The sequence below is a fragment of the Myotis myotis genome, unplaced genomic scaffold (assembly GCF_014108235.1).
Source record: "Myotis myotis isolate mMyoMyo1 unplaced genomic scaffold, mMyoMyo1.p scaffold_m19_p_2, whole genome shotgun sequence".
NCBI lineage: Eukaryota > Metazoa > Chordata > Mammalia > Chiroptera > Vespertilionidae > Myotis > Myotis myotis.
In genome coordinates, this window is record NW_023416324.1 from 112,187,741 (window position 1) to 112,203,065 (window position 15,325).

At 37.9% G+C, this 15,325-nt stretch overlaps 1 protein-coding gene and 1 pseudogene across 6 annotated transcripts in view; both read left to right on the plus strand.

The window, feature by feature from the left end:
• The window catches only part of RNF13 (ring finger protein 13), a 239,882-nt gene that overhangs the window by 85,069 nt on the left and 139,488 nt on the right, over positions 1–15,325 (plus strand). For 5 of the 6 annotated variants that reach the window (XM_036348561.1, XM_036348559.1, XM_036348560.1 and 2 more), the window contains one exon: positions 10,877–11,002. The exons of the other annotated variant lie outside the window; for it this stretch is intronic. Coding sequence is in view for 2 of the 5 variants with exons in the window: in XM_036348560.1 (XP_036204453.1) it covers positions 10,877–11,002 (126 nt within the window). In the remaining 3 variants the exon portion in view is untranslated. Of the gene's footprint in view, positions 1–10,876; positions 11,003–15,325 lie in introns of those variants that run through there. 6 annotated transcript variants of the gene reach the window in all.
• On the plus strand, positions 4,537–5,801 carry LOC118675762 (annotated as a pseudogene).

Sequence of the window (15,325 nt, forward strand, 5' to 3'; positions counted from 1 at the left end):
TTTAATACACCACTGACATCACTGGATAAGTCCTCTAGACAAACAATCAGCAAAGAAACAGCAATCCTAAATGACTCACTAGATCAGATGGACTTAACAGACATCTTCATAACACTTCATCCCAAAGCCACGGAATATACATTCCACTCTGATGCTCATGGGACATATTCAAAAATAGACCACATATTGGGTCACAAGCAAAGTCTCCCCAAATTCAAGAAGATTGAAATCATAAAAAGCATCTTCTCAGACCACGATGGCATAATATTAGAAACAAACTACAATAAAATCAACCCCAAATACTCAAACACCTGGAAGCTGAATAGCATGTTATTAAATATTGATTGGGTTAACAATGAGATCAAAGAAAAAATCAAAAACATCCTGGAAACTAATGACAGTGAAAACACAACAATCCAAAATTTTGGGGACACAATGAAAGCAGTCCTGAGAGCGAAGTTTATAGCTCTACAGGCCTATCTCAAAAAACAAGAAAAAACGGTAGTAAATCATCTAACTCTACAGCTCAAAGAATTAGAAAGAGAGCAACAAGAAAAGCCCAGAGTGAGCAGAAGGAAGGAGATAATAAAGATTAGAGCAGAAATAAATGACATAGAGACCAAAAAAACAATACAGAAAATCAATGAAACAAAGAGCTGGTTCTTTGAAAGGATAAACAAAATTGACAAACCTCTAGCCAGACTCACCAAGAAGCAAAGAGAGAGGACCCAAATAAACAAAATCAGAAACGATAGAGGCGAAATAACAACAGATCCCACAGAAATACAAATGATTGTTAAAAAATATTATGGATAGCTCTACTCCAACAAACTAGCCAACCTGGAGGAAAAGGACAAATTCCTAGAAAAATACAACATTCCAAAACTTGATCAGGAAGAATCTAAAAATCTCAATAGGCCAATAACTATGGAAGAAATTGAAGCAGTCATCAAAAAGCTTCCAGGAAACAAAAGCCCAGCACCAGACGGCTTCACAGGGGAGTTTTACCAAACATTCAAGGAAGAACTAAAACCTATCCTCCTCAGACTACTACAAAAAATTCAAGAGGAAGGAACACTTCCAAGCTCATTCTATGAAGCCAGCATCACCCTAATACCAAAACCAGGTAAAGACAACACAATGAAAGAGAATTACAGGCCAATATCCCTCATGAACATAGATGCCAAAATCCTCAACAAAATCTTAGCAAATCACATCCAGCAGTACATCAGAAAGATCATACACCATGACAAAGTAGGATTTATCCCAGGGATGCAAGGATGGTACAATATCCGCAAATCAATAAACGTGATACATCACATAAACAAATTGAAAGAAAAAAACCACATGGTCATATCAATTGATGCAGAAAGAGCATTTGACAAAATCCAACACCCATTTTTGATAAAAACTCTCAGCAAGGCGGGAGTAGAAGGATCATACCTCAACTTAATAAAAGCTATATATGACAAACCCACAGCCAACATCATACTCAATGTACAAAAACTAACACCATTTCCCCTAAGAACAGGAACAAGACAGGGATGCCCACTCTCACCACTCCTGTTCAACATAGTACTGGAAGTATTAGCCATCGCAATTAGGCCAGAAGAAGCAATAAAAGGCATCCCAATTGGAAAAGAGGAAGTAAAACTGTCCTTATTTGCAGACGACATGGTATTATACATACAAAACCCTAGAGACTCCATCAAAAAGCTACTAGACTTAATACATGAATTTGGCAATGTAGCAGGATACAAAATTAACCCCAAGAAATCTGAGGCATTTCTATACACCAATAGTGAACTTTCAGAAAGAGAGATTATAAAAACAATCCCATTCACCATCGCACCAAAAAAATTAAGCTACCTAGGAATAAACTTAACTAAAGAGGTAAAAGACCTCTACTCAGAAAACTACAGGACGTTGAAAAAAGAGATAGAGGAAGACATAAACAGATGGGAGAACATAACGTGTTCATGGATTGGTAGAATCAACATCATTAAAATGTCCATACTACCCAAAGCAATCTATAAATTCAACGCACTTCCCATTAAAATACCAACGGCTTACTTCACAGATCTACAACGAACTCTCCAAAAATTCATCTGGAATAAAAAAAGACCCCGAATAGCTGCAGCAATCCTGAGAAAGACCAAAGTAGGTGGGATCTCAATACCAGATATCAAGCTGTATTACAAAGCCACTGTTCTCAAAACTGCCTGGTACTGGCACAAGAACAGGCATATAGATCAGTGGAATAGAATAGAGAGCCCAGAAATCGGCCCGAACCAATATGCTCAATTAATATTTGACAAAGGAGGCAAGAACATACAATGGAGCCAAGATAGTCTCTTCAATAAATGGTGTTGGGAAAATTGGACAGATATATGCAAGAAAATGAAACTAGACCACCAACTTACACCATACACAAAAATAAACTCAATATGGATAAAGGACTTAAATGTACGACAGGAAACCATAAAAATTCTTGAAGAATCCAAAGGCAACAAAATCTCAGACATATACCGAAGCAATTTCTTCACTGATACAGCTCCTTGGGTACTTGAAACTAAAGAGAAAATGAACAAATGGGACTACATCAAAATCAAAAGCTTCTGCACAGCAAAAGAAACCATCAACAAAACAACGAGAAAACCCACTGTGTGGGAAAACATATTTGCCAATGTCATATCTGAAAAGGGCCTAATCTCCAAAATTTATAGGGAACTCATACAACTTAACAAAAGGAAGATAAACAATCCAATCAAAAAATGGACAAAGGATCTAAATAGACACCTTTCAAAAGAGGACATTCAGAAAGCCAAGAGACATATGAAAACATGCTCCAAGTCACTAATCATCCAAGAGATGCAAATCAAAACAACCATGAGGTACCATCTCACACCTGTCAGATTGGCTATCATCAACAAATCAACAAATGACAAGTGCTGGAGAGGATGTGGAGAAAAAAGAACCCTTGTGCACTGCTAGTGGAAATGCAGACTGGTGCAGCCACTATGGAAGACAGTATGGAGTTTCCTCAAAAAACTACAAATTGAACTCCCATTTGACCCTGTCATCCCACTTCTAGGAATATATCCCAAGAAACCAGAAACACCAATCAGAAAGCATATATGCACCCATATGTTCATAGCAGCACAATTCACCATAGCTAGAATCTGGAAACAGCCTAAGTGCCCATCAGTAGATGAATGGATTAGAAATCTGTGGTACATCTACACGATGGAATACTATGCTGCTGTAAAAAAGAAGGAACTCTTACCATTTGCAACGGCATGGATGGAACTGGAGAGCATTATGCTAAGTGAAGTAAGCCAGTGAATGAAGGAAAAATACCACATGATCTCACTCATTCATGGATAATAGAGACCATTATAAACTTTTGAACAATAATAGATACAGAGGCAGATCTTCTTCAAACAGATTGTCAAACTGCAGCGGGAAGGCTGGGGAGGGGTGGGGGGCAGGAGGGAGGCGGGTAAGAGATCAACCAAAGGACTTGTATTAGAAAAAAAAAAACAAAACAAAAAAACAACCAAGACAAACACCACTTTTTCTGTTACTGCCTCCCATAGAGCTGATTTGCTCTGTTCTATGCAGTTGTTCTACATGTTGCTTATTCTTTGTTTTTTTTTTTTTTCTCTTTTTGGGCCTCTTAGTTCTTTTCAGATATTACTAGGGTAGGGCCTCAGTCTTATCCATCCTAGTACTTAAACAGAGCCCTCATGAAATGCAGCCAGTGTATGCAGAGCATAGTGTTACAGAAACTTACTATGCTATGAATTATAGTTAAAGGATATTTTGCTTCATAAGAGGAACATAATTTCCAGTTATTTGTAAACTAGAGGCCTGGTGCACAGATTCATGCACTGATGGGTCTCTCACACCTGTGCACTATCGGGGCCGAGGAGGGATCTCAGGAGGGCTCCAGTGCATGTCCGGCCCATCCCTCCTAATCCTGATCAGCCAGACCCCAACAGCAAGCTAACCTACTGGTTGGCGTGTCCACCTCCTGGTGGTCAGTGCATGTTATGGAATGGTCCAATGGTCGAATGATTGCTTAAGCTTTTCTATATATAGATAAGGAATTAAATGTATCCTGTATATGAAAGTTACTGGTAGATTTTTAAAGAATGATCTAATAAAGAATTAGAGAAAAAGGCAGTGGATATTTTTAGCATTCTAGGAACTTATTGATATAAATAAAATCATCTGGGGGTTTTCCATGTTGGACAAGTATGGCCTGTGGGCAGCACTCTTGGTTGGCCTGGTCCCGGCCCCTTCGTCTGGGAGCGTATCTGCACTCCCACACAGTGCCTGAGGCGAGGAGCACTGGCCAGGCCCACCTGCGCCTGTGCCAGGCGGCATGGTCACAGATGTAGCCAAGTGGAGTGAGCAGGAGGGGGGAAGCCGGTGGGCGGGAGGTTTGCATTTTGCAGGGCTGGGCTCTGAGGGGACAGGGGCTGGAGGAAGCAGAAAGCCACGCAGAGTGGCCTGGGATCTTGGTGAACCATGTTGAGTCCTGCCAACGGGAGCAGATCCACCTGGTGAACTATGTGGAGGGCTACCTGGACTCCATCGGGTCTCTGCCTTTTGATTTGCAGAGAAACGTATTGCTGGTGCTGGAGATTGATGGGAAATACCAAGAAATCCTGAAGGAACTAGATGAGTATTATGAGAAGTTTAATCAGGAGATGGAGAGCAACCGGAAGAGTACAGTGTTGCACTGCATTCAGAGAGCCCTGATCTGGAGCCAGGACCTAGGAGACGAGAAGATCCAGATTGAGAGTCAGATGGTGGAGCTGGTGGAGAACAGGATCTGGACAGTCACCTGGAACTCTTTGAGGAACTTCAAGAGGTCAATGACACCACTGGCCACAGTGGCAAAGCCGGCCAGGATAAGTCCAGGAATGAGACAATCACACAGGTAGAAAAGCCCAATAACAAGAGGTCTCTGAGACAGTGCAACAATGAAAATTGGGAGAATGCAGCCAATAATCAGGACCATGATGACATCACCTCAGGAACGCCTAAGGAGAAGAAAGCAAACCAAAGCAGAGAGGGAAACATCCCCTGCAGACTTTCCCATCAACCCGAACGAGCCCACGTAATGTCTGTGCAATCCGGTCTTCTATGGAGAAATGATCAGCTGTGACAATGACGAGTGCCTCATCGAGTGGTTCCACTTCTCCGGTGTAGGACTGAATCATAAACCTAAGGGCAAGTGATACTGTCCCAGATGTTGAGGGGAGAACAAGAAAACCATGGACAAAGCCCTGGAGAAATCAAAAAAGAAGAGGGCTTATAACAGTTAGTTGGTGGATCTTGCTGAACAGGGAGGAGAACTAAGCCAGTGTATTTATTCCTTTGGTGAGGTGCAAAGACTGTACAATGTATAGTTTTAAAGAATGTTAGAAAAGGAGCCATTCCTTTTGTAGGGATGGCAGTGATTCTCTGCCTTTTGTTTTCGTTGGTACACATGTAACAAGAAAGTGGTCTATGGATTAACATTTTAGAAATGGCAAATATAGGTTTGAATTAAACACTCAAAAAAAATCATCTGTCTCACAGTAGGAAAATGATAGCTGATAACATCTGATTCATCAGTATAACTCTTGGTCTAGGTTTGATTGCAAAAATTATGACAGAAAGGTTGATATCTTTTTTTTTTAATCCTCACCTGAGGATATGTTTTTATTGTTTTTACAGAGACGGGAAGGGTGAGAGAGAGAGAGAGAGAAACATTGATTGGTTGCCTCCCATGCACACCCTAACTGGGGATCAAACCCACAACCAAGATATGTGCCCCAAACCAGGCAGGAATCAAACCTGCAACCTTTGGTATATGGGATGATGCTTTAACAACTGAGCCACCCACCCAGCCAGGGCATAAGGTTGACATCTTCATCATTTGAAGTATTTGTATAAAATTTTGGAATTAGCCTTAATTTCCCCTTAGACTAACATTTTTGCTTGTTCATTGTTGTAAATGTCCATTCCTCTTCTTGTTGTCCATTTTGCTCTTCACCCACTTTTTTTTTTTTTTTTTTTATCTTGTGGAGGCAGTATAGTATAGTGGTTGAGAACATAGCATCTGGAGTCAGACTTTCTGGGGATTGCATTATGTGTAACCTTGGGCAGGTTACCTTTTTTGAGACTTAGATGATTCCTCATTTTTAAAATAGGGATGATAATAATAATAACAATAATTATCTCATAGGGTTGCAAAGATGAACTGAATTAGAACATTTAAAGGGCATAGTGCTGACACAGAGTACTGAGTGCCATGGCTCACTAAATGTTAACTGTTTGATGTTACTGCAGTTATTAATTCATAACTTCGGGTATTCACTGAGACACCAGTTTATTACTTCTCCTCTTCCTGCTTTTACTTTTTTTTAAAAAAATACGTTTTTATTGATTTCAGAGATGAAGGGAGAGGAAGAGAGAGAAATAGAAACCTCAGTGATGAGAGAGAATCATCAGTTGGCTGCCTCCTGCACGCCCTCTACTGAGGATTGAGCCTGCAACCCAGGCATGTGCTGAGAACCAGAATCTAACCGTGACCTCCTGGTTCATAGCTCAGTCACTGAGCAACACTTACAGCCCTGCTTTTACTTTTTAAAAAATCCTCACCCAGTGATATTTCCCCATTGATTTTAGACAGAGTAGAAGGGAGGGAGGGGTGGTGGGAGAGAGAGAGAGAGAGAGAAAGAGAGAGAGAGAGAGAGAGGCATTGACATTAGACACATCGATTGATTGCCTCCCGCACTCAGCCTGACCAGGGTCGGGGATTGAGCATGCAACCAAGGTATGTGCCTTTGACAGGGAATCAAACCAGAAACCCTCCAGTCTGTGGGCTGACGCTCTTAACCACAGAGCCAAACCAGTCAGGGCCCTGCTTTTACTTTTATACTCTAATGAAGGCAAAGATGCTTAGCTACCTTGCTTTTAGCATTTTTATTGACATTATCACTATATATTCTTCATTTTACTCATTACATAGTTTGACATTCAGTGAAATCTGAAGTCTACTTCTCAGGCTGAAACAGTCTTTTAAACAAAACCACTTCATTGAATTATCTCTTTATGACTTTATTAACCAGTGTAATTTATCAACAAAAGTAATTTCCCCTAATGTTTACCCCAAAATATTGCAATTCTGAAAACCCTCTGAAGCACTAAAGCAAAATTATATTTGTATGATTTTTATATTTATATTGTTTCAGTTGAAAAGAGTAACCCAAATTACCTTGGAAAACTGCTTGGTGGTGTTTACTAAAGCTTAATACCCCATGATCCTGCTGGATAGCCTATGGTTCTATTTCAATGCACATACTTCACAGACATATACATGTGTTCATGAAAAGACTTGTACTAGAATATTTATAACAGCACTATTTGCAATAACCTAGAAATTATCCAAATGCTCATCAACTCTAGAATAAGTTTTGGCGTACTCACAGAATGTAATACTACATAGAAATGAAAATGAAAAAATTTACTAAGTATATCTCAACAGTATGGTTGGTCAACAGTAGAATGAATCTCACAAATATGGCACTGAGAGAAAGAAATCTAAAAGGGCATTTACTGTACTGTATGGTTCTGTTTCTGTTACGTGTCAGATTGAGCCAAAACGAATCTATGCTCTTAGATGTTTCTGCAGTGACATTGGGGATTGGGTTGGGGAGCAGTGAATGAATGGCAGGGAGCATGAAGGGAACTTCTGGAGTGCTGTTCATGTTCTATGTCCTGATTCAGGTATGTCAGAAAACACATCAAGCTGAAAAATTACATTTTGTGCACTTTGCTTTATGTATAGTCATAAATGCTTTTTAAAAACCAACATAATATACTGTAAACTTACTGCATTATGCAGTTGATGATAATTGAGGTGCCAGTATACATGCACTATGTTTGTCCAGAACTTTGTTTAATCATCACAGAATTATAACAGCAAAGAGAAGGTGGGCATCCAGTTTCTGAGTATCCTAGGCATTGGTAGTTTTTTTTTTCGGTTTCCTTTGTATTGGCATAAAGGACCCCCTTCAGAAGATAGAGATAAGGAGGGTTCTTGATCGTGGAGCAAGTATCCTTTTAATAAGGGATTTGCCCTAGAGGGTGGCTCTAGGCATGTGGATCTGGCTTAAGGCAGCATCTTCTTGGCCACTCCTATTCAAAGGGCTTCTGCCAATTAATTGGCAAAACTCATTATCACCCTACCTCAGAGACTTCGTGGATCAATGAAAGTAAATTTGCATTAGTTCTAAGTGACTCACCTCTGAGGGAAGAATAGGAATTAGTAAGCTATTTTAGGAAGTTATTCTTTTTTAGCATAATCATCAGGAAAGATAATGTTTAATAATTTAAGAGTTTTTTAAAAATTCAATTTTTCGCTAATGCTAGTTTTTTGTACTGTTAGGTTATGTGTACTTTTATAAATTTTAAGTTTGAAAATAATACATGCTGCCCTGACTGGGTGCTCATTTGGTTGGAGCATCATCCCATACACGAAAAGGTCGTGGGTTTGATTCCTGGTCAGGGCACATGCCTAGGTTGTGGGTTTGTTCCCTGGCCGGGGTGCGTACATGAAGTGGCCGATCGATGCTTCTCTTTAACATTGATGGTTCTCTCTCGCTTCCTTCCTCTCTTTCTTAAAAAAAAAAAAAAAAAAAAAAAAAAAAAAAAAAAAAAAAAAAAATCAGTGAAAACGTTTTTGAGTGAGGGTTAAAAATATAATAAAATAAAAAAAATAACACATGCTTGTCATAACACATTTAACAATATAGAAATGATTAAAAACAAATACCTTTTTTAAGAAAAAAATCTTTTGATTGATTTTAGGGAGAGGAAGGGAGAGGAAGAGAGAGAAACATCGAAGCATCAACATCCATAGGCTGCCTTCTGCACGACCCTTCCCCCCCGCCCCCACCCCACTGGGGATTGATCCTGCAACCTGGGCATGTGGCCTGACTGGAATCAAACCTGAGACCTCCTGGTACATGGGTCTACACTTAACCATTGAGTCACACTGGGGCAAAAGCAAAGACCATTTGCAGACCCTTTTTTTTTGTCTGTACATATAAATTTATTAATTCTAAGATGCATTTCAGCCCTGGCCTGATAGTTCAGTTGGTTGGAGTGTTGTCCTTGTACACCAAAAGGTTGAGGGTTTGATTTCTGGCCCGGGCACATACCTAGATTTCAGGTTCTATCCCCAGTCGGGGCATTAATGGGAGGCAACTTTCTCACATGGATGTCTCTCTCTCTTCACCTTCCCCTTTTCTTCCTCCCTTTTTCTCTCTGAAACAATAAAAAAAACCAGCATATCCTCAGGGGAGGGTTAAAAAAAAGCTTTTTCTTACCTCATGTTTTAACATCTCTGACATTGGGAAGTCTTTCAATTGATGTCCATCAGGTGGCAGTCATGATGGACCTGTCATCACCAGGGAATTTGGCCGTAGCTGCTCATGTTTTCTTCACTTCAGTTTAGTTATATGCCTTAATAGTACAGATTCATTTTAATTGCTGTTATAAGTATCTTTAACTGTATGTACTATGTGATTTGGCATTAAATCAAAAAGTTTGTGTGCATAAAGGTGCAGAAAAGGATGTAAATTTAACATGAGTGAACTAAGTATTCATTGGAATGATAACCACAGTTCTAGTAAAAACCAAATGCTTTATGGAATCAAGAAGGGCAACTATTCTATGAGTAAATAAAGGTATGCTGCATTTTATTCCTGAAATGTGCAAAAGCATTCCCTATCACAAGCTAAGCAATGAAACTTATGGCAGGAGGAATTACCAAATTCTGTGGAATAGATGGTTGGTGTGACTGCTAGACCATAGAGATTATTATTAAGTCAATGTGTCATAGGTTTAATTGTTTCATTTCTTTTTATAAATGGATTTAATGAATTTGATAATCTTTATGCGTTTATTGTGTTTTATATCTGTTGACATAGTCATTTGGTTTTTCTGTTTTAATCTATTAATATAACATTAATATGTATCAAACATTTATTAATATATATTACTATAACATTTAATATTAATAACATTTATTATACTAATGTTACTTTTTTATTAATACATTTTCTGATGTCAAACCATCTTGTAGCTTTGGAAAAGCAACTTGCTATTTTCTTTTTAAGTTAATAATTATCTTGTGGACATCTTTCCAATTTAATGTATATGCATTTAATTGTTTAATCATCACAGAATGACTAAATGACTTTTTAATGACTTCATTATTTTTTGTTGTATGAATTTATTATAATTTTTAAATGGCTGTCTTATTGATGTGCATGTTTTTAAATTTTTGCTATTAAAAATGTAGCAGGAACCATTTTTCTACATATGCCTTTGCTAATTGAGGTTAGTGTTTCTATACAATAAATTTCTAGAAATTCTGTTCATTTTCATTGTTTGATAACAAAATAAATGTTAGAGTTGATTGTAAATAAATAAATGATTGAGACTATGCAAAAAGTTAATTTTAAAAAAGTATTTGCTTTGTTTTAGAAATGTCAGTCATTGTTGGGAAATATACCAAGATGCTAATAGTGATTGTCTTGGGGAAATGGGCTTCTTTGTGACATTTTAAAAAATATTAATTGCAAAAACAGATCTTACTTAAAAAATCTAAATGCTTATGAAACTAAACAGTACTTAGAAGCTCTGGGATTGTAAGCAATTGGGGGATAGGAGCTGTTGTTTTGCCAGATAATTCATCTAGCATAATGCAAAACACATGAAACAAATTCAAAACATGTTCATAGGAGCAAGTTGAATTGATTTTTTTTGGTTTAACAGAGAAAAAATTTACTACTAATTCTTTTTTCAGGGTTTTTTGATTAACTCAAAACCAGAGAATGCCTGTGAACCCATAGTGCCTCCACCACTAAAAGACAATTCATCGGGCACTTTCATCGTGTTAATTAGAAGACTTGATTGTAATTTTGATATAAAGGTAATGTTTGCTTTTTAATTTTTTGTTTCTGTTTGCTTAATTAGTATCTTAAGTACTCCCTTGCTTCAGAAAGGATTTAAGTAAGTTTACATAATTCACTCAGATTAAAAAATGAAAGAATGAGGACACAAGGAAAATGAGATGGTGAAGGTAAAAAATACAGGAGCAAGTTTACATAAGTCATTTCTTTGCTACAGAATTTATTCTCACCTTTTAGCAGCCAGTACAAAGAGGAAGCCACCATCGATTTCATGATTCACAGTTTTTGTAAGATTGACAACAAACACATTGCCTAAGATATAAATAATTACTATTCTAAGAATTTCCACATGGTTGTTGGGCATCTTTGAACTACAGTTGAATAGTTGAATCTTGCTTGATCTAATCTAGGAATGGAAATGTTAACCTTTAGTTTTATGTCTTTACCCTTCTACTACACCTATATCTGTCTCTGTGTTGACATTGGGATTTCTCAGTGTAATAAGCTGATTCTGTTACCTGTATAAAGTTTGTCTCCACAGAGTGGGTTAAGCTGGCATTTCAGATAGTGAAACACAGTTTGTCATAGAACTTCCCTCACTATCATCAGTGCTACTCTAGAGATGTGGTTTTATGATACTTTATTTTTTTAATTATTTATTTTTCTTTTTTTTTTATTGCTTAAAGTATTACAAAGAGTATTACATATGTCTCCTTTTTTTCCCCCCGCCCTTGACAATCCCCTGGCCTCCCCTACCCCCCAGTGTCTTATGTCCATTGGTTATGCTTATATGCATGCATACAAGTCCTTCAGTTGATCTCTTACCCACCCCCCTCCTACCCTCCCACCCTTCCGGCCTTCCTGCTGTAGTTTGACAATCTGCTTGAGGCAGCTCTGCCTCTGTATCTATTTTTGTTCCTAAGTTTATAATGGTCTTTATTATCCAGAAATGAGTGAGATCATACGCTATTTTTCCTTCATTGACTGGCTTATTTCACTTAGTATAATGCTCTCCAGTTCCATCCATGCTGTTGCAAATGGTAAGAGTTCCTTCTTTTTTATAGCAGCATAGTATTCCATCGTGTAGATGTACCACAGTTTTCTAATCCATTCATCTACAGATGGGCACTTAGGCTGTATCCAGATCTTAGCTATGGTGAATTGTGCTGCTATGAACATAGGGGTGCATATATCCTTTCTGACTGGTGTTTCTGGTTTCTTGGGATATATTCCTAGAAGTGGGATGATAGGGTCAAATGGGAGTTCCATTTTTAGTTTTTTGAGGAAACTTCATACTGTCTTCCATTGTGGCTGTACCAGTCTGCATTCCCACCAGCAGTGCACGAGGGTTCCTTTTTCTCCACATCCTCTCCAGCACTTGTCATTTGTTGAATTGTTGATGATAGCCAGTCTGACAGGTGTGAGATGGTACCTCATTGTTGTTTTGATTTGCATCTCTCGGATGATTAGCGACTTTGAGCATGTTTTCATATGTCTCTTGGCTTTCTGAATGTCCTCTTTTAAAAGGTGTCTATTTAGGTCCTTTGCCCATTTTTTGATTGGATTGTTTATCTTCCTTGGTTGAGTTGTATGAGTTCCCTATAAATGTTGGAGGTTAAACCCTTATCAGTGATAGCATTGGCAAATATGTTCTCCCATGTAGTGGGCTTTCTTGTTGTTTTGTTGATGGTTTCTTTTGCTGTGCAGAAGCTTTTTATTTGTTTATTTTCTCTTTAGTTTCCAATGCCCTAAGAGCTGTATCAGTGAAGAAATTGCTTCGGCATATGTCTGAGGTTTTGATGCCTTTGGATTCTTCTAGTATTTTTATGGCTTCCCGTCGTACATTTAAGTCCTTTATACATTTTCAGTTTATTTTTGTGTATGGTGTAAGTTGGTGGTCTAGTTTCATTTTCTTGCATGTATCTGTCCAATTTTCCCAACACCATTTATTGAAGAGACTATCTTGACTCCATTGTATGTTCTTGCCTCCTTTGTCAAATATTAATTGAGCGTATTGGTTGGGGCTGATTTCTGGTCTCTCTATTCTATTCCATTGATCTATATGCCTGTTCTTGTGCCAGTACCAGACAGTTTTGAGAACAGTGGCTTTGTAATACAGCTTGATATCTGGTATTGAGATCCCACCTCCTTTGTTCTTTCTCAGGATTGCTGCAGCTATTCAGGTCGTTTTTTATTCCAGATGAATTTTTGGAGAGTTTGTTCTAGGTCTGTGAAATATGCCATTGGTATTTTAATGGGAAGTGCGTTGAATTTATAGATTGCTTTGGGCAGTATGGACATTTTAATGATGTTGATTCTACCAATCCAAGAACATGGTATGTTCTTCCATCTTTTTATGTCTTCCACTACTTCTTTTTTCAACATCCTGTAGTTTTCTGAGTAGAGGTCTTTTACCTCTTTAGTTAAGTTTATTCCTAGGTACCTTAATTTTTTTGGTGCGATGGAAAATGGGATTGCTTTTTTAGTCTCTCTTTCTGCACATTCACTATTGGTGTATAGAAATGCCATAGATTTCTTGGCGTTAATTTTGTATCCTGCTACATTGCCGAATTCTTTTATTAAGTCTAATAGTTTATTGATGGAGTCTTTAGGGTTTTTAAGTATAATATCATGTCATCTGCAAATAAGGACAGTTTTACTTCTTCTTTTCCAATTTGGATGCCTTTTATTTCTTCTTCTTGTCTAATTGCAACGGCTAATACTTCCAGTACTATGTCGAATAGGAGTGGTGAGAGTGGGCATCCCTGTTTTGTTCCTGTTCTTAGGGGAAATGGTGTTAGTTTTTATCCGTTGAGTATGATGTTGGCTGTGGGTTTGTCATATATGGCTCTTATTATGTTGAGGTATGTTCCTTCAATTCCCACCTTGCTGAGAGTTTTTATCAAAAATGGGTGTTGAATTTTGTCAAACGCTTTTTCTGCATCAATTGATATGACTATGTGGTTTTCTCCTTTCAATTTGTTTATGTGATGTATCACGTTTATTGATTTGCAGATATTGTACCATCCTTGCATCCCTGGGATAAATCCTACTTTGTCATGGTGTATGATCTTTCTGATGTATTGCTGGATGTGATTTGCTAAGATTTTGTTGAGGATTTTGGCATCTATGTTCATGAGGGATATTGGCCTGTAATTCTCTTTCATTGTGTTGTCTTTACCTGGTTTTGGTATTAGGGTGGTGCTGGCTTCATAGAATGAGCTTGGAAGTGTTTCTTCCTGTTGGATTTTTTGTAGTCTGAGGAGGATAGGTTTTAGTTCTTCCTTGAATGTTTGGTAAAACTCCCCTGTGAAGCCTACTTGGTCGTGGTATATGATCCTAGGCTTTCGTTTGCTGGAAGTTTTTGATGACCGCTTCAATTTCTTCCATAGTTATTGGCCTATTGAGATTTTTAGATTCTTCCTGATTAAGTTTTGGAATGTTGTATTTTTCTAGGAATATGTCCATTTCCTCCAGGTTGTCTAGTTTGTTGGAGTAGAGTTGCCCATAGTATTTATTAACAATCATTTGTATTTCTGTGGAATCTGTTGTTATTTCGCCTCTATCATTTCTGATTTTGTTGATTTGGGTCCTTTCTCTTTGCTTCTTGGTGAGCCTGGCTAGAGGTTTGTCAATCTTGTTTATCCTTTCAAAGAACCAGCTCTTTGTTTCATTGATTTTCTGTATTGTTTTTTTGGTCTCTATGTCATTTATTTCTGCTCTAATCTTTATTATCTCCTTCCTTCTGCTCACTCTGGGCTTTTCTTGTTGCTCTCTTTCTAATTCTTTGAGCTGTAGATTTAGATGATTTACTACCATTTTTTCTTGTTTTTTGAGATAGGCCTGTAGAGCTATAAACTTCCCTCTCAGGACTGCTTTCATTGTGTCCCAAAAATTTTGGATTGTTGTGTTTTCATTGTCATTAGTTTCCAGGATGTTTTTAATTTCTTCTTTGATCTCATTGGTAACCCAATCAATATTTAATAACGTGCTCTTCAGCTTCCAAGTGTTTGAGTATTTTGAGTTGTTTTTTATTGTAGTTTGTTTCTAATATTATGGCCTCGTGGTCTGAGAAGATGCTTGGTATGATTTCAATCTTCTTGAATTCGGGGAGACTTTGTTTGTGACCCAATATGTGGTCTATTTTTGAAGATGTCCCATGAGCACTTGAGAAGAACGTATATTTTGTGGCTTTGGGGTGAAGTGTTCTGAAGATGTCAATTAAGTCCATCTGATCTAGTGAGTCATTTAGGATTGCTGTTTCTTTGCTGAGTTTTTGTCTAGCGTATTTATCCAGTGCTGTCAGTGGTGTATTAAAGTCCCCTACTATGATTGTATTGTTG